The sequence below is a fragment of the Mastigoproctus giganteus genome, chromosome 1 (genome assembly GCF_048544385.1).
Source record: "Mastigoproctus giganteus isolate SK-2022 chromosome 1, ASM4854438v1, whole genome shotgun sequence".
Taxonomy (NCBI): domain Eukaryota; kingdom Metazoa; phylum Arthropoda; class Arachnida; order Uropygi; family Thelyphonidae; genus Mastigoproctus; species Mastigoproctus giganteus.
This window is the reverse complement of record NC_143575.1, coordinates 102860844-102886570: the sequence shown is the minus strand read 5'-3', so window position 1 is coordinate 102886570 and position 25727 is coordinate 102860844. Positions and strand designations below refer to the sequence as shown.

The 25727-nt window shown below is 34.6% G+C and overlaps 1 protein-coding gene across 1 annotated transcript in view; it reads left to right on the top strand.

Moving 5' to 3' along the window:
• The window catches only part of LOC150091067 (calcitonin gene-related peptide type 1 receptor-like), a 130496-nt gene that overhangs the window by 50372 nt on the left and 54397 nt on the right, over positions 1-25727 (top strand). The window contains exons 3-9 of the mRNA XM_090381564.1: positions 2024-2162; positions 4579-4692; positions 9435-9538; positions 15254-15392; positions 19290-19403; positions 22793-22899; positions 24738-24829. Coding sequence (XP_090237690.1) covers positions 2024-2162; positions 4579-4692; positions 9435-9538; positions 15254-15392; positions 19290-19403; positions 22793-22899; positions 24738-24829 — 809 coding nt within the window. The remainder of the gene's footprint in view (positions 1-2023; positions 2163-4578; positions 4693-9434; positions 9539-15253; positions 15393-19289; positions 19404-22792; positions 22900-24737; positions 24830-25727) is intronic.

Genomic DNA, 25727 nt, shown 5'->3' with positions numbered 1-25727 from the left:
GTTGTCCCAAATTTCATTAAATTTGGACCAATAGAAATCCTGAAGTGATTTCTTTGTCCGTCCGCGTATAATAACTCTACTCCCAATGGTTGGATTTTGATGAATTTTATATTTAAATATATAAAAATACTCAAATCTCATTTAAATGGAACCAACAAAAATCTGGCAATTAGCATTTATTCATCTATCCGTCCGAAATTATCAACCTTCGGTTGATCAATTTTTATGAAAATTTATATCTGGGTTTTTCAAAACGATCTGTCGAGCCTTACCAGATCTCATTAAATCCGAACGAACAGAAATCCGCAATTATCATTTCCGTTTTCATGCATATCACATAAGCTATTCATATACCATATATTACCTCTATCAACTTTCCGATATTTCCTTCATAAAACTTTCCATCTGATTTCAAGATCTGTTTACCCAGACTCTTCAAGAGCCTATTAGTAGTAAAAATGCATAGCATTTGCATTTTTTTTTCACGCCTCCTTTCAAAGTTTGCTTTGAAGTCTGTTTAAAAATTAGTTTTAAAATGCAATAATCCAGCAGTGCACATGTTTAATTACTCCTTGCTGAAGATCTCTCCCTAACGAACAAACAAACAAACAAAATTTATACAGATGAGCAATATCATGATAGCAATCCGTGATAGCAATTTGTTTCTTCTCTAGTGTCTACTGAAGTTCAGAACTGCAAAGCGTCGAAGACAATTTAATTTGGTTGCGCTTTGGACACCAGCTGTCCTATGATTGGAGTTTTCAGCACAAGAAAATAGTAACTTGTGAACTATTCTTTTTCTATACTTGAAAGTCCTCACAGGCTGGTAAGCTAAGTTAAGGGTTCCACACATTATTATGAGCAAAAGAATTTCATTTTACTCTCTTCATACAATGAGCGCTAATAAAATTCTTTCAATAAGAATTCTGGAAAGAATGAGGATTCTTTTAGTATCTCTGTAGATTTCCAGATCTATATTCAAATTATGCAGAACATCGAGATTTTGGAGGTGTTATTATATTTATCAAAAATCTGAATAGGAAAAATTCTACAAATCGTTAGTTTTAATGGCCTGTTATTAAATCATTGTCTTTAAACAGTGATTTAATAACAGGGCAGCCATACTGGTTCACGTAAATTACGTGTAAAACAATTTGTTATTTCGATGCCTTCGCTGTATGCGACATTTCGACAAATGACAGTTCGGCGTACGAGACAATTTAGTGAAAGACAATTGGTGGTTAAGACAATTCGGTGTATGCGCAATAACTCTATGTACTACGGACACCAGAATTTAAGAAAATCAACGAATTAAATGGTTTGAGAAACGATACATTTTGTCACTTAGAAAGGAGACGTGCAAAAATTTAGAAAATAACAGAATAGAGAAAAGGATATTTTTTATCAATATATTTAGTGTAAAAGTATTCAAGCCAATTCTAGTTATTTGGTGGATAAACTAAATTCCCTTTTAACTACTCCTCCTCCATGTTAACCAAGTGTCTTCTGGCTTACCAACTCACTCAGGAGCGTTGAGAGCTACCACGGGCCCTGAGGAAAAAGCCTCACTAGAGCAGATCGCCTTTCCTTGTGGGAACGAACCCCGATTGTGGTCCTCTTCAAATACTCAGCCTGCGCCTTTCGATTCTTCTGCCCTTATCATACACCAAATTGTCGCATACAGAGAACTATTCCAACTAACTGTCGGACAACGAATTATGTTGTCATATACGCGAAATTTGAATTTTGGTTAATTTGGTTTTTTATTATCCCACCTAAAAATGTTCTTGTTTACACTCCAACACAACCACTAGGTCAGAGAGGAGTTCACAATTAATGGTTTTGACAATGAATATAATCGTTAATCGCATTTAGTAGTCACTCATACTCTAATATAAGATTAAATTAAATACAATATACTTTTGTAGGAATTATCCATCTAAGCTAGTTGAATATTTTTTTAAAATTATGCTGGTCAAATAAGTAACTGAAAAATTCCAGCGTGTTATATTTTCTTTTGCAGATGCTTTTCGCGTGGTGTTCAGCGAAAATATCAGGAAACTCCATCCACAGTAAATATCACAATTTATTATCATCCCAGGTGAAATTATATTGGACGTGTAAGCAAAAAGCGGACGAGTATAAAATAAGTAATGGCGAAGGTAAGTTAAGTTAGAACTTCACATGAAGAATATATTATATGCCTACATTTTTAATTACAAATCTGTAATGTTTTAGTCCATATATAACCGATGTGATTATTTCCATTTCGATGGCGATCGTAAATTTTCATAAATAGCAGTCATTTCTCTAAAAAAATAATAATTATAATAATATCTTGAATGGATGAGTATCAGAAAACTAAAAACACAGCGTAATTAATTCAATCAGTGTAGAGCAATTATATTGAATTATATGAGAAATTAAAGTAATTAATAAAAGGAAAACACTTGTTCATATGAACTTAGATCTTTTGCGAATATTTTAACAGTGAAGATTACATTTAAACCACCAGAGCAGTTCAATTACTAAAATACAGATTAGCTAAAAATCAAAAGGAATAAAGGGGGAATATTAAAAGTAAATCTGTCCTCGCTTGCATAAAAATTTCTTAATATACTTTTCAGAGATCGTAAATGAAAAAAAGAATAAGATAAAATACAATCACCATTGGCAGGCGCCAGAGTATATAAGAATATATAAATACACGCGCTTTGAGTGACCGAGGTTCCAGCTCGTGACTGCTAAATACGGTGCTGTTTTTTTTTCTCTATTTTTCTATCTTTTGCGAACTACTCTTATCTTGTTGTCGTCCCGGAATATAAACAGAACATTTATTTATTCATAAATGCAATCTACAAATTAAAGTTATACACCCAAACCAAAAACATTTTTGATTGTACCCAATGAAACTGCAAAAAATAAATAAAAATATTCAGAGTAGCTATAGTATTCAAGTGCTCAAAATTATACCATCAATACACCATTCAACGTCTTCTTGGGCTTCACAAAAATCAAAAACGCCGCCATTGAACTTTCAGAGCCTCACCATGCATAGAGGCTAGTAGGATCCTTCATCCATTACATTGACACACTATTCAGACGAGACACGTCCATTAATCAGAATAAATAATTTTTACAAAAACACACAAAACTATCAACTCACACAAATACAACGATGTCAACAAATTAACTGTTAACAGGAATTTTAAAAGGAAAACAAGAAGACATCTTAAGGAACGTCAGAGAAAAGAGAACACGTCATTGGTTAGATGGATGCAGAAATTTTTTAAACATAAGCAGCATTGGTTAATGCAACTTTTGGAATTGGATCCCTATTTTAAATGTAATTTACTCTAAGACTATAGAGTTTTAGTCTCTTATGATTTAAAATTGAGACGGTGATCAAAATATTGAATAAAACCAGAGTGATAACTAAATTTTGAACTGGTGTGTATAAGATTTTGGAATGGGGTGCTTCATGTATGAACTGCACAGTATAAAAAAGACCATTAGTTTATATGTGCATGAACTGCGTGTGGTCGGTTTGCTGGACGAAAGAGCCCAACCTTTCGGGGAAAGTGTATGAACTACATTTCGGGAGCAGTCCCACTTGACATCAAGCGGTCTGAAACAGCCAAGTACTATCAGTATAATTTAGTCCTGACAAAATTATGCAACAAAATAAGCTTATATAACAGCAACTAAAAAGTAAAATAAAATAAACATTCTAAATAGAACCAGTATGACTTTAAATCAATTCATCCCAATAGATGAAAAACAAATTTTATTTAGTACGAAAATTCCAAGCCATTCTTGTCGTTATCAAATACTATGTAAGGCTGATTTGTGTTAATTTTGTTGACACCAAGCACATGAGGTTTCGAATAACAGAAATGCGGTTCCCTTGCGCACGCAATTTTAAAAGATTCTGGGCCATCACTGTAACCGCTTCATCCACAGGTTATAAAAAAAACACTAAGTCTTAGGCCATTTAGGTATTCTAGAACAGTTTCTGTTCAGTTTATGTTACCCTCACCCATTCGTTCTGCCTCCTTGACAGGGGCTGCAGTTTCCCAATATCACTTCAATAATAATTATGTTCTAATCTAATTTAAATTTTAAATGACTGCTGGTTATGATTATGAATAGTTATGATTATGAATATCCAACTCATTATGGTAAATTGCATCTGGCAGTTGGGGAATGCTTCAGATTCCAGGCTCTCAGAAACAAATCCAGCTAATTTTTTTGGAATCTCTGTGCTTCGTTATTTAAATCCCCAGAGATTAAGGGATCAATACGTGAGTATAATAAAGTCGTTAATTCAGTATTCCAGTATACTGGAATACTGAATTAACCAATATAAGCAGCGCATAACTGAATTTTGCTTCTCATTTTTAGAATAATTGCATATCTGAATGCATTGGCAAATTTCTTTAATGTTCAGCAACAACTAACGAAGTAATTTTTTGTCCATACTATTCATATTCAATAATCTCTAAATAACTAATTAGTAAATATTGAAGATCATTCTTAGATTTTTTAATGTTTGATTTTTCATTCTTCTCTTTGAAGAAACAATCACCTGTCCAGTTCATTTTGACGGCTTCACCTGCTGGAATGTAACTCAAGCTGGTCAAGTAGCATTATCGCCATGTCCATCTTTCATTCCAGGATCAAATCAATCCTGTAAGTAACAATGCTGTGTAAATAAGCTAACGACAAGTAATTAAAGTAAGACGTTCACTCTTTAAAGTTACACATTTCACTGCCTATGTAATATCACAGCATGTCTTTTCCTTGTCAGCGAATACCATAAAGAAGTGAACGCCGAGTGGCCACTTTATTACGCACATCTACTTAATAGAAAGCAGGGCTCTGTTCAGCCCTAAAAACAGTCTGAATTCCTCATTGCATGAACTCAACGATGTGTCAAGGGGGTACTACAGGGATGCTGGTCCATCCATGATGATTCCCAAAGTTATTTGCAAACTGGATGGTTGTAGGATTTTCGAAGTGCTCGTACCACCTCATCCCACAGGTGTAATTTGATTGATATTTGATGACTAGGGTTGTTCTGTAGTAGGCTGAATCACTCTAGTTTTACTGAAACCAGTTCTGTACAATTCTGGCATTTTGAGATGGGCATTATCCCGTCAGAAGAACAATTTCGCAGAGAGATACTCACCCATAAAAGGTGCTCTTGGTGAAAACAGTTTCTGTTACTTTTCTGATATCCTGCACAAGTCTTGTTGGTCTACGTTGGCTTCGCATCTGCAAGCTGCTTCGGACCACAGGATTGCCGTTAGCTACATGGCATTTGGGTACTGAACCAATTTCGAAATAACTAATATCGATAAAACCATGCAAGATTGTAACTTCCAAGTTACTCATACCGGTATGTCTGGTCCTGACTACCATGCCGCGCTCAATGTCACTTAAAACTTGTCCATGCTCGCACTTAACTGTAAGCATACAACATCCATCCTTATCTATCCCATCTTCTTTATATGGCAGAATACGAATACACGATGATATTACTGAAGGAGTGTTCCATTTCATGAAAAGTATAAGTGTACCCAATAAAGTGGCTACTCAATTTATCTGTACATTGAGTCACTGCATTATCAAACAAATTAAAAGCCATAGTCCTATTCTTCAAAAAATGATAATTAATCTCGATAAAATAATAACGATATTTTATAGACCTCATTTCGTTTAGTTTATAAAATTATGTGACCTAACAAGTCCACGTCACATGCGTGATAGAATTACGGAATCCGCAACGAGCCTACAGAAGCGATTCGTCGGCCAATATTATTTTAAACAAAACGTTTCACTGCACGAGTGGTAAGGTCTCGTCTAATACTGAAGTTGAATACGTATTACTTCGTAAGTATTAAAAAAAAACCAAAGTTGTGGCACATGTTCTTGAAGCGATATTAATGTACGTTTATTTATACCTTTCAAATTACTTTAATGATACGTGGTTAAAACCACTTAAATGCAGAAAACCCAATAAGGCCATTTCTGCAGAAAAATTTATGGTTCAATCATTTACATCTCCTAACGGAAAACATATCGACACATGTTCCTAAACTTAGTGCAAAGCAAAATGAAAAATTACGACACCGAATATTCGGTATCTTCAGAGTCAGATTGCGCCTCCGTAGCCAGGTGGGAAGGAGCAGCAGTGCGTAGCACATGCTTCTTGATTAGACCGGGGTTCGAGCCCGTCACCACCAAATACGGAGTATGCGGAAAGGTCAAGGAATGACCACCGCATATCCCGGAGCAATATGGCCTTAGTTGCTAATGCTCCTAAAAACCAAATAACAAACAAACAGAGTCAGATTCTGAAACATCTTTTAAAAGTTATTAACAATTTTTGCAGAATAAATCAGTCGAAATACATGGAAGGAAAAAAGCTTCTGATTTAGTGTTAGAAAAAACACTACAATCCTCTCGAGAAACAATTGCAGAGTCCAGTTGAACTCTGTTCCAAGTTGCAATTACTCTACTTTTTGTTAACATTTTCACATAACATTCATGAGTTTTATGTCAAAATTAAAAATATTTCGTTTATCAATTTTTGTAATCCGGATTGAAAAAATTGAGTTATGTTCGGATTTAATCTGCTCAGTACTTTATCGAACAGCTGGTTTCTTAACCAAATGTGAAACTCTGAAATAAATAAAAAAGTTTTGTTTAATGCATTCGCACATTACACTCTTCTGTTTATTTACAATGAACTAAGGACCGGTATTATTAAGAACTCGTGATTCTTGTATGACCAATTGAACCAGAATATTTTTAAAATTAAAAAAAAAATTCAAATTTATTCCTCAAAATTTCTTATTTTAAGCTCCAAGCAGATAAACTGAACAAATTCTGATATATATATATATTTTTTTTTTTTTTTTTTCAATTTTTTTGACTGAATAATAAAAAAGGCAATATTTAATGCAGGAAACTTTGAATGAACTTAAAATAAAAAAATCATTAAATGACAAATTAAATTTACTAAGCATACACATGTGACAATCTATAAATCAATTTATTCAGGTCCTACAGATAAAATTAGATAGATACAACAACCGATGGATCACTGTCATATTTCGATGAAGACTATGAAGTCCGTCATTTACTAGCAGAGATTAATTCACTAACTAATTTCAACAAACTTTTTTTTTTACTTTTGTACTAACTAATCGTTATTAATTTGCTAACTTAACTTTTTGAAGTGAGTTTCTTCGAAATCCACTTCAAATAGTTAAAAGGTCAGCAAATTTAAGAGCTTTGTAACCATTAAATGCTTTCGAAGCTCTCAAATCTTAATTGAAATTACTCTATAATGCCAAAATAAATCTGACATCGACATTTTTAAGTGATCTTTAAATAAATATAATATTTCATTTTAATAAAGCATTATTTGCTCACTGTATCCTCGTCGGTAAACTCAGACCCAATTTTTGTTTGACGGATTTTGGTCCATTTCACCAACACAGCGGACAATGCAGCTACTACTTTCAGGTGTGTGATCTAAAGCCTAAGAATTCAATGGCCTCCCCAGATGGAGACTCTGGGCTGGCCATTGAAGCTTTGGCACGGGAATGTCTTAAAACTAAGTCATTACGGACTGTGTGATAGGATATGACGCACTGTCATGGTGAAATAGATAAGGAACCTCCCAATTCCACAATGTCGCAGTGTGGAAAATTACTGCTACGAATTAAGGGAAGGCTGAGTGACAGAAGACGAGGATTCTTATAAATAGGCACCGCTCTACTTGGACTAATGTTTTTAGTGGAGTGCTTCACAGTTCAGTGCTGAGCCCTTTACCGTTAGCAATATTTATTAACAATATTGGTGAAGGCATAGGGCAGTGTTTTCAGCTGAATAAAGCTTGTCAGAATGGTTAATGACAGGAATCGAGATATACTGCTGCAGCAGGACCTATAAAAAATTGGACAGAAGGGCTGAGAAGTGGAAATCGAAGTTAAACATTGATAAATGAAAGCTACTGCATATTGGCGTCAATAATCCTACACTCATTGATAGAGAACGGAAGAAACCTTGGGGTATATGTACAGTCCAACATGAGGTTCACTAAGCAGTGCACACATGCTGATGGATTTCTATCAATGATATATTGGAACTTTTCCAGTAGGGCAAGGAGCCGATCGTCCCGTTGTATAAGGCAATGGTTAGGCCGCATCTTGATTGATGCATACAGACCAGGATGCCTCATTTTAGGAAGGTTATAGATCCGTTGAATCGGGTGCAGAGAAAAGTAACCAGATTAGGCAAGGACACAGAGGGTACTCTTGATAAGAAAGACCAGTTCTGCAAACTTCAGCGTCTGCAAACTAGGCATCTGCGAGGAGACCTCATTGAAGGGTTTAAGGCTTTAAATGGATTGAGTAAAGTAAATGCTGATGGCGTTCTTACTCTTTCTCGGCCAACGCACATGAGGGGCATAAACTTAAATTGAAACGGATGAATGTGCGAAAATTTGCTTTCATCAAATTTTCGCACATCTATGCTGCATCTCCAGTGACTGATTGTTGGAATATACTTCCATCTGGTGTTGTGGAAATGGGCAGCTTAAACAAATCTAAAGATAAATTAGACAAAGTATTATTAGAGTGGATGGAGGTGGATAGATTTTTTTCGTCTAATGCTGCATAAGCTTGCTCTTCTTTGCAGAAAAAGAAATTGCTTGTTTCGTCTCTAATTAAAACCTCATTTTCTTCCAAACATAAAATGCCAGTAGATGAAATGGCATAAATTACTATCACTACTACAAACTACAACCATTTCTACATAAGAAATTTTTAATTCTTTCAAATTTCATTTCCATAAAACAAGAAAAACAGTGATTAATAAAGCATTCATTTCTCATAGGTAAACCGAACTATGTTATCCTATAGCAGTGATGGCGAAGCTTTCTTTTTTTACCTGCGTGCCAAAAATAAACTGAAACACAGACATAAAAATTTCATTTTGCCCATATGGAAAAATAAGACTAAAATTAGTAAACAGTCTTTATTTATATTTTAAGAATGTAACAATACCTGAAAGTCTATTATTTTATGAAAATTTTGTGGGTTCATAATTTTGCGGCACTTGTGGTTTCCACCTCTAAATGTGACTTTAGAGCCTAAAACAAATGTATCAATTAAAAACCACTTTTTAATAGTATTAAAAATTTATTGGTGGCTGCGTGCCATTGGTTCGCCATCTCTGTCCTACAGCTTACAACTTCAATAAAGTTCTTATGTGAAAACGGAGTCTTCTTAAAATTAACTTAACAGTTAATTTTAAGAAGATTCATATTCTTTTATTTAGTATTGTACGAAACTTACTACAGTATAATTATTTCCAAAAGAAATCACCGTAGTCACTCAAATTTCTTTTCCTCCGTAAAGATTTCGTTGCTAAAGAGTGTCTAATGGATGGCACATGGGCAATGGATCAGCAGACCAAGAACGGAATTACTAATTATACCATGTGCAACTTCCGGGAGCAAACAGTAAGTAAGGAGTTCAAGCAATAATACTGTTGTTCAAAGTGACCAACCCATATAATAATTTTAGATAACAAATAAGGAGCATTAAAGTTAACTTCGTCACTATTTTAAAATTGATTTGTCGGATTGTGATACTTTGAAACATAATTTAACTATAAATGTAACTTAAATTTAATTAATTCGTTTCAGTTTTAACTAGAAATGTAAAAAGTTAGCCATTACTAATAACAAGGGAAGAATCACTTTCTAGAAATTTACAAATGCAAGGTATCCTTCTACAGGGCGTCCGGTGGCATAGTCAGCATACTGCCATGGCCGATCTATCGGTCAGGGAACCGTTCGTTCAAATACCGTTTGACGTTCCTACCGAAATGTATGGGTGCTCTGTCATTCTGGTGGTACAACTGCAAATGGTGTTTTCACAGGAGCTTTCTCTAAGAGAACTCACAGTTCCATTTGCAAAAATTTGATATAAATATCACTCAGAAAGCATTGTGTGAAAATTTATGTCCTACACAATGGTTATAAACGACGCCAAACAAGATCACCCCCACATATTTATAGAAAAACGGAACTGAAAGTTCCTTTCCACTGTTACAAGTGGATTTTCATGTGACCATAAATGGGAGTTTCTGGTGTTTTAACTCCATCGCAAGTAATGCCTCATTTTGAACAAAATGTCATAATGGAGAAGGATACATAACAACAAGTAAAATAAGCAGTGAACCTTTGAGATGACAATAGATTCCCACTGCATTTAAAAAACGCCTTGCAGATTGAGAAATGAAATATTCCTGAATAAATCAAGGCGATTTCAACCCCTTCCACACAGTACCAATGACCATTAAGAAAAATGGATTAGTTTTAGTTATGATCAGCGACTGGAATATCTCTGTGGCATCACTTCTCCATCAGAAAATGAATGTCAAAACCTAACAACACAACAATCTGAGTTAGAAACAAATTTGGCAGTAAATAAAATTGGGGACTTATCGTCGGAACGATAGGTAAGAATGAGAGAAATTCTTTGGTGCTATTTTTTTGGTGAATAATCTTACTCCTTCACTTTCTTATTGATAGGAATGCGCCTGCTTCTGACGTTTGAGACAGCTTTCCATACCACTGGAAGTAACCACCAGAGGCGTGGTGGGATACGTTTGCCTAGCAATAATCTAACCTCCATGGACCAATTTCTAAATAAATCTTTTTTCTCAATCTCCTCATGAAATTGTATCTGCAGTTCATTTTCTTTAATCGGCAAAGAATCATTTTCAAGCATCACCCACACAAGCATCAATTTCACAGATGAAATACTGATTCTTGTGGTGCTTCTATTGAGACATGCAGCAGCCTGAAAAGCAGTGTTGGGAATTACAAAGCCTGATGGGGAGTCCTCACGAGACAAGCAAATATACCGGCTGTATTTGGCAGGCGCACATATACTTGCTTGCACACTAATGCTAGCAGTAGAGTAAATTGATAAAAAAAAATTCTCTGTATTTGTTCAAGTAATTGGTTAAGTCGTCAAATGCGAATATTAGTTTTCTGAAACACGGTTACGCTCATCCATGGGAAATGCAGACTTTGAGTGTTTGCACAAAAAGAGCAAACAAGATAGGGATATGCCCTCGGTTAAGCACACAGAATAAAGAAATGCAACAGGTTGATAAGTAGCCAGTGTATTGTTTAGTCAGTTTGGTATGACATTTTGGACAAACAAAAGTAAGAGTATATTAAGAATTAAACAAGTAACTTATTTACTTGTTTAATTCTTAATTATTGCTTGGTTTAAGTTGACTGCATACCCTCTGGTGTGAATCAGAATGATGAATGAATGGAACAAAAAAGTATAAGAAATTTGTAAAATGTAAAAACTGTAAAATGTTGTCTTTGAAATGTAGAGAAAAAACCTAAAACATAAAAAGTATAAAATGCAAAAAAAAATACAAAACAAACATGGTATGAGTGAATGATATTAATTGCATGGGAACCTTATGGATGCAAAGGTAATCCATGCTAACACCATGCTGTTCGCTTTTCCAAGCCGTCACTGTGTAGAATGCTGACACTGGCCACTTGTGCTAGCCCAGGCCAGCTCAGTGTGGGATTACAGTGTCTGATGCGGACTCCATACTATAGGGATCCCTTTCTCTATGTTCTCTCATTCTTACTACCTGGATTGGTTATGTCTCCTCCCCCCACCCTGGATGGCCCTACCCCATTTTCACCTGTTGGCTGAACCCATCACCCTCTTTCACTTTCCCACCCCCCGGACCAGGATGGGCTTCCTGTTCCAGGGAACCCTTTACTGTCACTCCTTTCCAACCAGGAGGGCTCATTTGCTACAACCTCTTTTACCCTACTTCTGTCTATTTCCCCCTATTTCTTTCCAATAAAATTATTTAATTTTTTTTTTTGTTTTTTATTATTATTATTTTCTGGGCTCTCCCAGGAAGCCTAGGCTAAGTGGCCAGAACAACACAATCCACACTAATACCTCACAAAACACACATACTCTGCTCTCATACAGAGTATTGTATTCTACAAAGAATAATAATGCAGAGCTGGGGGGAAACCCCCTGGTGCTGCCTGACAAAAAACACTATGTCACTATAGTGGTATCGCTGCATGGCCTTTGGCCATGTGGCGCAGCACTGTCGTAACGATCCATTTTGGTCACTGTGCAGGAAAAGATCACTCTTATTGGAAGTGACTGAATAACACTAACCCTACCAGATGTGTGAACTGCTAGAGGAGGAAGCTCCCTCAGAGCATGCCGCTGTAGACCGAATCTATCCAGAATATGCACGATCACTGGACGTAGTCTGGAGAAGAACAGACTATGAGTGGTATTACTCATAGATGGCGCTCTAAAGGTGAAAGGACAGAGTAGTTTCACCTGGGAGTGGATATGTATACTGAGTGGCATTAAATGGGTGCCCTCATAGTGCTCCTGAGCGTGTTGCTTCATCATTAAGATATCTTTGAAGTAGTTTTTTGTGGATTTGGAATTTCCCAGCGATGTTTGATGATTCAGTTGGCCTAAGAACTGTGTCAGTAGTGTGATAGTCTCTTGCTGTATTAATATCAACCATGGCAGTGTTTGCTGTGGCTGTTTGAGAACACATTACCTAAATCCCTTTAAATTTGTCACTTTATTACTAAAACTGATAGTCTTCTTATTGTTATTATAACCAAATTGACATGTTTCTGGTTAGATAAATATAATCAGTTAAGCTTCAGACGCATGTGTACGAGAGGTAGCATCTAGCTTATTGGTTTACTTAAATGACAAATTATTTGACCATTCCCTCTAACAATTTGAGTATTTCTTCTTTGAATTTATTCAAACTGTCCACTTTCACAACACCAGATGGAAGTTTGTTCCACCGATCAATCACCCACTAGCTGAAGGCAAATTTCTGCACATCTCCTGCAGCCAAATTCTTCCTCAATTTGAATTTATTCCCCTCATATGTGTGCAGTCTGAGCAAGAGAAAGAATGCCATCAATATTAGACTTACTCAGTCCATTCAAAACCTTAAAGACCTCAATCAGATCTCCTCCCAGGTGCTGTAATTTGCAGAACTGAAGCCTTTCCTGGTAAGAGCATCCGTTTGTTCCCCTCACTTTGGAGAAAACTGCCACAGAATGGCATTAGGGGCAAATTACTGCTGTGGATAAAGGGATGATTGCGTTGCAGAAGACAGTGATTAACAGTGGAAACTGCCCTTCTTGAACTAATGTTATTAGTGTAATCTCTCGAAGTTCACTGATGGGCCTCTTATTATTTTCAATATTTATTAATAGTATTGATGAAGGTCTATCAAGTTTAAGGTTTCTGATTCGAACGCTGACAGAATGCAGTATGAAAGGCATCAAGTATGCTAGTGCAAAATGACCTATAAAAACTAGAAAGATGGGTTGTTCTCAACCCATCTTTCTAGTTTTTTGAAATTGACGTTTAAAACTGATAATGTAGCAATAATCCCAGAATAATATACCGACTTGGTGGTAATCACACTCAAAGTGGTGCATAATGTAAAAGAACAGGAGGTAATTGTACAGTCAGACCTCAAGTTCTCTGATCAGTTCAGACAGGCCAACAGAACTCATGTGGTTCTCTCAGTGATATATGGGAAATTTTCCAACAGGGACAAGGGATTATCCGTTGTATAAGGCAATGGTTAGGTGGTCATGAGTATTTCATATAGATCTGGAAGCATCATTTTAGAAAGGATGTGGATCTGTTGGAGCGAGTGTAGACAAGGGCAGCAAGATTAGTTATGGACACAAAATGGCACTGTTACCATAAAAGACTTCATAATTTCTGCAAACTACAGCGTTTAAAATCTAACCACTATGTAGATACATCACTTAACTGTCCAAGGCCTTAAACGGATTTAATAAGATAAAATATGATTCATCTTCACTTTTTCTCGGATTATACACAGAAACTGACATAAATTTAAATTGAAAAAAAAAAAATGGTTTCAGGAGAGAGGTGCAAAATTTCCTTTCAGCCAGAGTAATTGATATTTGGAACAAACCACCATCTGGTGGTTTGTTCATTATAGTCATAAAATGACTATAATGCCTATAATTAATTTTTCTAGTTAGCGCAAAGATGTAACCGAATAGCTGTGAGGCAGAAGACAGATCAACCATCCTTTTGCATACACTCAGGTTGAGAAAAATTGCAACCCAAAAAGTGTAAACTGATTCCTTAATTTTTATTCACATATTGGTAATGCTAAAAACAAGAAATGATCAAAACACGAGAATAAAATTGCTCTGTGCAATGTAAAAAACATCAGTACGAAAATAGGTCATTCCCTCATAGTAACGATGCAGGCCGTTATACATTTTGGAATTGAGTCAAAAAAGTGCCGGATGAAGAAAATCCTTCATGCTTAAGTTAACTGTTAAAATTTTCATGGTTTTATTGTTGGATTTTATGTGCATCAGTGACTTTGATCATATTAAGCTATTAAGTATTACGACTGTACAAGTGTCTGTTCACCTGGACGATTTACATGTGTTGGCTGAAAAACCCGGAATAACTCAACAGAGGAACGTACTCCCCCCGACTGAAATCAGCCAACTTCAGCCCCAACTGATGTTGTATGGTTTTAGGCGCATAAGCAACTTAGGCCATATTGCGCCATATATAATATGCCTATAAACTCCCAATTGAGGAGGTCTTTAGAAATTCCTGCTGTCTATTACAGTACTCGAACCAAGATCCCTCATAAAGTGTGACAAGTGGTCAATCCACTAAACTGTCATGGAGGACCTATGCTTTGGGTTGGCTGAAGCATGGCTCTAATTTGTCATCTCATCATGACCCAAACGTGCTCAATACGAGACAAATCTGAGAACCTACAACGCTTGGGAAACGTTGATATTGAGGAAAAACGTTTGACAGCATTAGTCATATGGGAACAAATAATGTAGTGTTGTAATTGTTAGAGAAACGTCGAAAGGACAAGTCGAGATTACGTTTTAACATAGTGTCGACCTGTGAAATTATCTTTAACAAAACCCGGTGGTGAACGGTGATCATAAGAGAGTTTGTTTTCGATTTGTATGCCTTTGTTCAATATCATACTGACTACTCTGGTGGTCATGAATCTGGCTTATTTTAACTTCGACTTAGATTAACGCTATGTACTTTGAGGATAAATTGTGTGTTCGTTTATTTCTTTTTCCCTTCAGCTCAATGATGACATGTCAATATCGAAGATTATGAAAATAGTGGACTCCTTACAAGCATCACCCTATGAAGATGCCAACATCGAAAGAGCATTCAATGAATGCATCGAAAAGATTTTATCACAGCCAGAGAAGAAAGAGGGTAAAATATAATTTATATTTATTTATTTGTTATAATAAATGCATTACAGTAATGATCACTAAGGCACTTGTATTTAAAAATACTTCACAGATTAATGTACTCAAATGTACACATCGACTTTTTCTTAAATTAATTGGATTGCTTTTCTTTTTTTTTTCTATGATTAATAAAAATGAAAAGTAAATAACTAATTACCTTCTTACCTATTAAATTAACTAATAATACAGTGAAACTTCCCTTTAACGGACAGCCATGGGGAACGAAAATGTATCCGTTAGAGAGAAGTGTCCGCTAACAAGAAGTCCGAGGGAGAAAAAAAAAAAGAAAGAAAGAAAAATCGTTAAACGTTTAATGTAAAATTAAATTAAATTATATACAGATTTTGCACAATATTTTTGTAAATAATATACATACAATTGTGCTATGCATATTATGACTTTATCTTAAGAAACATACAGTATATAAATACAGTTTTAAATTTAAATGTATTTTTCCACTTCATTATCAATATTTTGTGATATGTACTTTACTAATTTCCTCCGGTATTTTAATAATTTCACATTTCTGTTGTGATTAATATAATAAGCAAAAGAGTAATAATTCATGACTTATATTTAGTAAACTGATGCAAAAAATGAGCTTCACAAAAAGCAGCGAATTTCATATGTGCAGACCAAAATCATTATTTGTCTGTGGATCTTCCATTCATTTTTCAAAATACGCACGGAAACAAACAATATCCAATGCCTCAGCTACAATATGGAAGTATATGGATAGTTTGTGATATATGAAAAAAGAAATAATTTTCGGATTTCTGTCTGTTTGATTTTCATAAAATTTGCGATGGCTAGATAAATCTTTTTAAAAGAGTTAAATAAAAAACTTTATGAAAATTAAGTTTCGAGTCGAGAATTAAGCTAGGAGTCGAGTTGTTAGTCGAGCATGGTGAAGGCAAATGGCGCTTTACGTATGTGCAATAACATGAAAGTACAATAAACAATTATACAGGACTATTTACGGCTTTGAACAAAACGCAATAAAATACTTCAAAAATTAAAAGCATTGCAGGTTGAATCAAAACCTTTAGTTATGTCTAGGAATACAGACTCTTAGAGTGAATCAATCTAATGGTTCTTAACTAGAATAACACCCGCAAAGTGCGAAAACAAATCCAAATGAAAATAACTGATCTGAGGGAAATAAACCCAAACAGAAATTCATGGATAAAAAGATGATTGATGTGTGCACTTCACTTGAAGAAAGCAGTTTAAAAGATCGTGATTAAAACAACAAGAACCGAGAGATTGGTAATTACAGGAATCAGTAATTAGGAAACTCATGTAGGTTTATCACCATGAACTTTGAAAATTGGAAATAAATCTGAGTTTTAGAAAGCAGTGGGAGAATGCCAAAACAAATTAAGAAGAATTAGCACCGTGATTCAAGCATTATTTTTGCAGTATGACTGGTGGCTCATCAGGTCCTGCGGCCATAAAATTTTTGAACCTAGGAATAACTGTTAAACTATCGCCGAGCTGAAATTCAAATGAACTCAATCTTAACTGTCAATCTCAATTAAAGCTAAGAATGCTCCAGTGGGTAGCACAGTTCGTATAATCACTGTTCTCCCCACACCAGGTAGAAAAGACCCGAGTTCGAATCACGTCAATTACACAAGGAATTTTATGAGTCTTTATCACAACATGGCTGAGTTAGTCGGTCTCAGGTAGCATAGTTTTTCTTCCCAAAACGCGGATTATTTGTCCGACAAACAGAAAATCGACCACAGAACACGCGCAATTTACGAACATTATATATGGCACAATATGGCCTAGTTTTTGATGCGCTTTAAACCCTACAACAACTGGGAACAACAGTCTTCAACAAAGTCACAGGGAGATTAAATTATGTGTGCGCTAAATGCCAAAGCAACTAAGGTTATGAAGAGTCAGTACATTGCTGATTGCTGCAAGAAAAACCTGAGTTTCCAGTAGAAAAAAAATAACAGGCAACACGCTCGCCTTAGACCGACTAACTAAATCTTGTGAAAAAAATCCATAAAAATCATGTCATTGAGGGGATGTGAACTGTTCTTTTTTGCACCCAGCGTGGAAGGGAAGCGATTATAACCACTGTGCTACTCATGAAGGTTTCAAGGAGGAAGATGAGCAAAACTTGTACGCTTTTTTGGTAGAATAAGAAAAGCGAAGATTATGCTCGATAATGAAAGTAGATAAGCCTATGAGATGTCAAGCCAGGAAACCTTCACACATCCTCTTACTGGAACAAACGACGAATCTCATCATAAAATTTGTGTAAGAACGCTGCCAAGTATAAAGTTAGAACACACTGCATAGGTTTTGAAGTAAAACTAATTAATTCAACGTCAGTGCTTCTTTCAGAAATACAGGTCGAATAATTGAACTACTACTATATATATACAACTGAATACTGACATAGAGTAGTTTAACAAGTAAGAAAGTAGGATAGATGAAAAATTACCATACGTTACGGCCGAAGTGTCATGACTTTCAACAGCGGATTTTCAGAGAGTATAAACTAGGTAAAAACTGCATGGGACATATTTACCTCTAAAGAACGAATTGATGGCAATAATAACATAGGAGGAAGACTGTGTGAGAATGCTCTCAACAATTATTGTTTCCCTAAGTAGAATAGTCTGTGATCACTTTCTCGGCAAAGAAAGAAAGCTGAGTTATGCTGACTGGCTCTGGGTTGTCTATTCTGAATATGCAATGATCTTCGTAAGACGACAGGGGACTGAATGTTAATGAACGGAGCTTGGTTCAGTTAAATGGCTGCTCTCTGTCTTGGAGTTGTCGGGATCTCCTGGTGCGGTAGAAGAGGAAGTGGGGGGAAAGAGTATACAGAGGGAGGGATGCCTGCGGAGTACGGAGTTTGAGGTATCACTTGGAACGGAATAAGAAGTCGTGGAAGAGGCCAATCCAGGAGTTGGGGGGGGGGGGGGCAACGGTGAATCGGCCAAGGTTTCTGCTAATGTTGGCACTTGGGCTGTGCTGGATGGTGAAGGCTTCTAAAAACCTCATCCCGGAGGGAGTTTCTGTGAAGTTCAGCAAACAGATCAAAACCATATATTAGAACTGATTATATTCATCTTAGATTATTATTTTTCTTTATTTAATATTCAGATTACACATTTATAGAACATTGATGATCAATATTTACAATAATATTTAAGAAATATCGAAACACTGACCGCATAACTTCACTTTCACGATTATGTTATTCACACTGAGAAAGCCACTAAGCATATGACGATGGGTAAAAGTAATCACTATAAGAATATAAATTGATATTATCTATTATCAATTCTACATAAATATATAATCAATATCTGAGGGAGTAGTTTATTCACAAGCTCGAATTCTCGATCCACGAGTGTCATTTCTCCCATAAATATCAATGTGAAAATTCCTCTTCCCCCCCCCCCCCCCCCCCCACTCCATTATGGCTACCTCGAGCACTACTTGATATTTATATGCAGTTCAGAGTAACTGCAATTTTTTATGTCGTCGTTCTGCTGTCTTCCTCACTGTAGCTGCTTAATTTCTTCCTTTTTCCTAACAAAACAACTTTATTTTCTCTCTCTTTAAATCACAGGAAAATAAAATACACATAAGATGACTTTTGAGCAGTAATTATCATGACAAAGAACTTCAAAAGCGAGAAGCCTGAAACAAAGAACGAACTGTTACCCTGGCAACGTTCTAATATTAGCACATTTAAAGAGGAAAATGTAGTGGGTAATCTTCATAACACGTGCAATAGCAGATTTGTTATAAAATTATTTCCGTTATCTACAGTATGAAATCGTGATTTTTATTCGTTTCCATTAATTTTTTTCTTTTCCTACAGATCCTTTAATATGCCCCAGAACATTCGACGGATGGGGATGCTGGAATGACACTCCGGCTGGTCACATTGCATTCACCGCCTGTCCACATTTCATCCCAGGGTTTGTAAGTACTAGTAAGTATGCTATCATTGAGCAGAACAACAGTTTAAAAAAAAACTATGATTACAATCTTTGTTATTTACTTATTTAAAGCAATTCGTACAAACGGAAATAAAAATACACATCTGTAATTACGATTTGCGAAAAAGTAAACCCGAATGCTCAATTATGATTACAGCGTCACTGTGTGCGTGTGTTAATTCTGTTTTTGAATAATAGGAAGGGTTAACATTTTAAACTCATTGAAAGAAGTATAAGATGAATTTAAACAACTCAGGAAAAAATAAGTTAATTTTTTTCTTGGTTCATAAATCTCATATTTCGTGCAACAGAGAATAGCAGAGGTCCTGGAGCGTCTTCTGTAATAAAATGAGGTTAAAGAAATGTCCATGCAGATGCCTCAAGATATCTAAAGTGATAAGACTAATAATGCGATAAATACTGAGGTGATAAATAGTACTCATGGGATAATTAAATTAACAAACAAGTTTGTTTATTTAGTTATTTTATGTTGGTATTAAGAAGGCTGAACAGTCACCTTGCGAAATTCTAACTTCTGAACCAAACATGATTCAATTAATTGAATATTTTTCGTTGAGGAGCCATACAATACCCATATATTCGATGACCGCTAAAACCACATGGTGAAATAAAATTAAAATGGTTTGGGACAAGAAGCTGTAAAAAAAAAACTGCATAATCACACTAATAACCCTATAAGGCATTAGAAGCAACGCAGCCTATATGTAAAATAAAAATTAAATTGGGTGTAGCTGTTGTGTGTGTGATTAAATAAATAAGAAAAGTTGAAAAGAGTTAAAATGAACTTCCAGAAACCTAATCAGCCTTACATATATGTAAGTAAATAAATATAAATAAAGGCACTTTTCTCATCACATAGAAATGGAAATGAAATTAGGTTTTTATTGGTACTCGTATATGAAATACAAGTGCAATACATTAAATTGTTAGTCGGTGACGTTTGGGGATTCTTTATTTGATAATTATCAATAAAAAGTCCCTATTTGTTTTCCATTTCAAGAGGTAAAAAAAAAGTATCTTTATTTATATATATTTGCTCATAACATGTATTTATCTTGATGGATGGAAACCACGTATCATCATTCTCTAATCATCCAGAGAGATCACTTTCGCAGGTAGATCCAAGGTGTGCTTCATAAGCTCTTGTTCATGCTCAAACCTTCGTTTCATTTCTTTTCCTTTGAACCGTCCGGATTTAATTGATTAATTATTAAAATAATTAATATATTAAATCCGTAATAAATAATTAAAAAATCAATCAGAGAATTATTTCCTAATATGGTGCGCCCCAAATTAGAGAAAACCACCCCAAAATAAGCGAACACGCGTGCTCGATAAAATGACAATCACAGAATAAGACTAAGCCGCTTAAAACTAACACAAGGGTTTAAGACAACACTTAACGAGAATTAAAAAATATAAAATTTTAAAATAGCGGCATCTGCAACGATTTAGGAGTCGCTGTTTATGGATATGTCACCGAACTTTCTGAGTACATCAAAACAAAGCACGATTATGAAAGCTAGTATTGCGCAGTTGATCATTATAGCAGTTACAAAAACTACATCTGTTTAATTAGTTAAATTTCTCAAATATAGAGTCCAGTGCTTTGCATCCTAAACGAAATATCACACCACTATCCCAAATCAGAAACCCTCTCCATAATAACGACTTTTCCCTTCAATTTTTGCATGGTAATAATTTAGTTTAGTAAAACATCAAGGTCTTCTGTCTACGTATAATAAAATATATTCCAGTGTACATCAGCGAACCACAACAAACTTTCAAATAACCTTATCTCTTATTGATTGACAAGCCTATTTAAAAGTTTTATGTGATGTTCCAGTCTACAATACAATATATCACACGTAATTACAACATTATTCAAGTACATTATACATTAAGCAGCACTCAATACCTCTGAGTCCTGACTAATGAAGAATGCTACTGCATAACAACCTTTCGACCTCTGCATTTCTTTAATAAAAGTAATTACCTAATTCATTAAGGTTTCTTTGCCCATGTAAAATACATATTAATATAGTTCGAGAAACTTACGATTTGTATTAATATCCAAAGCTTTTGAAGAATCCACCATTAGTATTTCGCTGTTATAACCTGATCTACATACACTATAGTGGAACTTGGATTATCTGTGCTAACGATATGGATAAAAATATGAAATAATTCGCAGAAAATTCCCAATTTGTATACAATGCAGGTATATATAATCAACTGCTAATAATATATATATAAACGATTTGTATATACAATATTGTATATATGCTTACCTACAAACGAAATTTATCTATGTATGTAATTAATTTTACATTTAAAAAAAAAAAGAAAAAGAAATAATCTGATCTTAGTTTGTTTTCTTACGTTTATTGGTTCAACCTTCCTTCATACGTATTTCCGTAAAATTACTATCTACAGCAGATTAAGTCTAATCTCAACAAATATCTTCTTTCATATTCTCAACCTTCAACCCATGCACGGTACTAAAGTACTATAGGTTCTAATAACTATTGTGTTTGGGATTTTCAAAAAAATAATAAATACTCAAATTATGCTATTCATGTGAACTTTTACAATGTTACTCCTGTCAAAGTCCTTGTATAAAGCTATGTTCAAATATCATCATTTGTTTGATTTATACTTTTCACAGAAATCCGTGAAACAAAACATTTTACTTGATATGTCAATTTGCGACGAGTCGTGTCAATTTGATACGACCAAAGCTCTCGCTGGACATTATGGCTCGTTAATACAGACGAACTAAAATGTTATCTCACACTGCAATTACGTTGTTGTTGTCCTTCATAAGTTAGCATAATTAGTTTTCTATGTTACGCCATGCAACTTCACAAATTCAAATCAACTGGAGAAATAAATGGGCCAAAAGTAAAATAGTGGTATGGCATAAGCAGTATGAACCACTAGGTATAAATATCATGCTCAAACAACCTTTTTTTATAAATGGGCCCCGTGACAAGCTAGTAGCGTCTCACAAAAAATAACGAAAAACTGAACTTTCCATTTTCATCATAATAGTGGTTGAGTATAGAAGGTTAGAAACCATAATAACAAAAAGATTGGTCGTCCCAAGTATCAATTTTTCTTTAATCCACAACCATCAATACCATTATCCGTGGTGTACTTTTTTTTTTTTTTTTTTTTATTAACAACATCAACAAGCGGTCCCTAGCCAGAAACTGACAAATCCGCTATACACATACATACATATTATATACAATGATGTACATATTCATTGTAATTAACATGACTGACTATGTAACATGTCCATGCAGCAAATTTCTAATATTTCTGAGTTCTGCTATTTCTTCTTTTTTTCCCTTAGAATTTGCGCACAAACTGTGCAATGAAGATGGTACCTGGTTTCGTCATCCTGATTCAAACAAATCATGGTCCAATTACACCACGTGCATCGACCACGATGACTTATCTGTATGTATTCCATTTCTAATTATATTCTTCTGTCTATTCTATACAATTTTTAGTGTTTGCTACTGCTGCCAAATAATAAAGTAATTCAGAAAAGGTGTAAAAGAAAAAAATTAAAAAAAAACAACCTAAATTCGTTATGAATATGCAAGGTGGGCCATATGTCAAATCACCAAGAAATACTTTGTACAATTTAAATGTTGAAGTCATTTTCATTCCTATATTATTTCATTATTATATTTATATGATGTTTTTTATGACATTTAAATGAATTTTTCAAACTGCTTTAGCTAATTTACTTCTTGATAAATTGCATCTACTTGGGAAACTGATATATGACGCACCCTTCATTTTCTTCTGTAATGATGCGATTAAGTCATGCTGAGTGAATGACAATTTTACACATGACATGTCACTTGGCAATAGTCTAAGTTCACAGATTTCTTTACGTAAAGAAATTAAAAAACATGTTCATTCTGGAAATCCTTGAACAGAGAATACAGTCATTTGGTTAATATTAGACTTTACCAAATTACAGAATTTTTTTTTCTTTTAAAAAAAAGTAAAATTCATAGTCGTATCAAAAATATTTTACTTTCAGGTAAAGTCGATGGCGCAAAAACATTTAAAATCTTTCTCTTCAAAGAAAGACGTAACTAATTCTAGAGAATTCTTGCCTTTCTATCACTGCAACGAATTCGCAGCCCACGGCAATTAATGAAACCACCAAGGCAGTAAAAAGATGCGCAATGCCTTTAAAACTAGTAATAAAAATCAGATCAATACTAGTATCAGAACAAAAATCAACATATTCCATGACTGTTTGCTCGTCATTCTCGAGGCACAGCCAAAAACATCAACTCAAACCAGGCATAACGGTTCATTTGGCAAAATAACTGAGATGGTGATTTTGTCCTCTTGCAGTACATTCTTAATTGTTCTGTCTTCTCTCGTAAACCTGCCTAGGTCACATTCACAAAATTTCAGAATCTTAAAATTGATCATATAATAACTATTGCATGTAATTTTTCCAATTTAATTATTTCTGTACACTTGCTAATTGATTAGATATTTATACAGTGGATGACTAACGTATTTGCATAATAAAAATAAACTAACTGTCATGTTAGGCTATTCAAGAGCTATCTTATCTGCTCATGTTTTCCTAAATTGCATGTATTCATTGGTCTATTTGCCTGTTTTGCTGGACCTGATTTTCTTGGTGTGGGGGGAGAATTGCTATACACGTCCGAGACCGACTAGCTCGATGAGAAATTGATTCATGCTGAACAGCATCAACGTTAAAATTGCCAACTCTGAATTTTCCACAGGTGTTGTCAGAAGTATAGACAGCATTGTATTTCTTTTCATTGCACTTCAAAAAATTCTAGATATATATGAGGAACACAAACTCGTTGAGGAGTTCACAATATGAGATGGAATGAAATTATGGCTTTCATACAAACTTTGGTGTTTGTTTTAACATCTCAGCTATGCACATGTGCACCGACTTGTATGTTTACTTAAAATTTTAGTACATTGCGATGTTGTAGCTCTTCCTAGAGTACTTTAAGTTTCATTAAAGAGAAGACAAAAAAATTTCCTGTTTTTGCAAAACTTCAATTTTTCTCTAGGGTAGATAAATTAGCCTAGAAAGTTTGAGACAACTGTGCCACTACGCCGTTACATTTTAGTTATTTGTTGAGAAATAAGTGAAAAGATTATTTTATATATTGCTGACAAAAGAGACAATTTTAAGAAATTTGATTTCAGCTATTAGTTTAAAGATTTTTTCTCCTTTTTTTTTTTTCGTTTCCTCTCCTCTCATTTTTTCCTTTCAGTTTCGCCAGAAGATCAATACCTTATACGTGACCGGTTATTCTATCTCTGTAATTGCCCTACTCATGTCAATTGGAATATTTTATTACTTCAGGTAATCTTGATGTAGTTTTGACTTTAATGAATACTTAAGTTTGATTTTGTGCAAAGTGTTTTCTACTAATTTTCATTTTTTGCAGTATAGCGTTTCAATTAACCTTAAACCTCTGTAAATACAAATTAGAATCTGACTAAAGGGGTTTCCATGTTCTCATATAATGGGATATGGGGCTTCATATACAATTGGTCACTTTTGACTGCTGTCATTCCATAAAATTTATTTGTGTGCAGCTCAAATATGTGCTCCACATATGTTTTACTGAGGATAAAAAGGTGGCATCACTGTTGCATGAGAAGACTGCATCAAAGATGCTATATGACTTATATTTTGAAATTCGTTATGTGTTTGGGGCAGGGGGAACCAAAAACAGAAGTTTTCTGGCACAAAATAGCTTTCTACCTCCAGAAATCTTATAAAATCTTACTGCCCTGTTAACACATTGCCAATTAAAACATATTTGCTATTTTCATCACAATACTAAAAAAAAGACTAAAAATATAGCACAATTATTTTAGGTTTCCCTTTCTCTAAAGAAATTGCTTACTTCATTTTAAAATAAAGTTTGAAATATAAAGTCAGAAATACTTCCTTAAGTATATTTATTGCCGATTAACTAGAAAGCGAGATTTTTTGCCAAGTGCTTCCAAAAACAATGAACAATTTTTCTTATACGTGAAATTTTAAATTAAGTTTACAAAATCCTGATGCACAGCAACAGATCGTTCTACACTTCTAGAGCTGCAGATTATGCTCCCATCAAACATTTAAAATCCGCATTTAATACATTTCTTCAGCAAAATGTAGCAAACATTCCTTTATTTCATTCTGAAGTAGTAATGTGCAAAGGAATTTAAAAAAAAAGGAGTGGGATTAAAAAAAAGGATATTTTTAG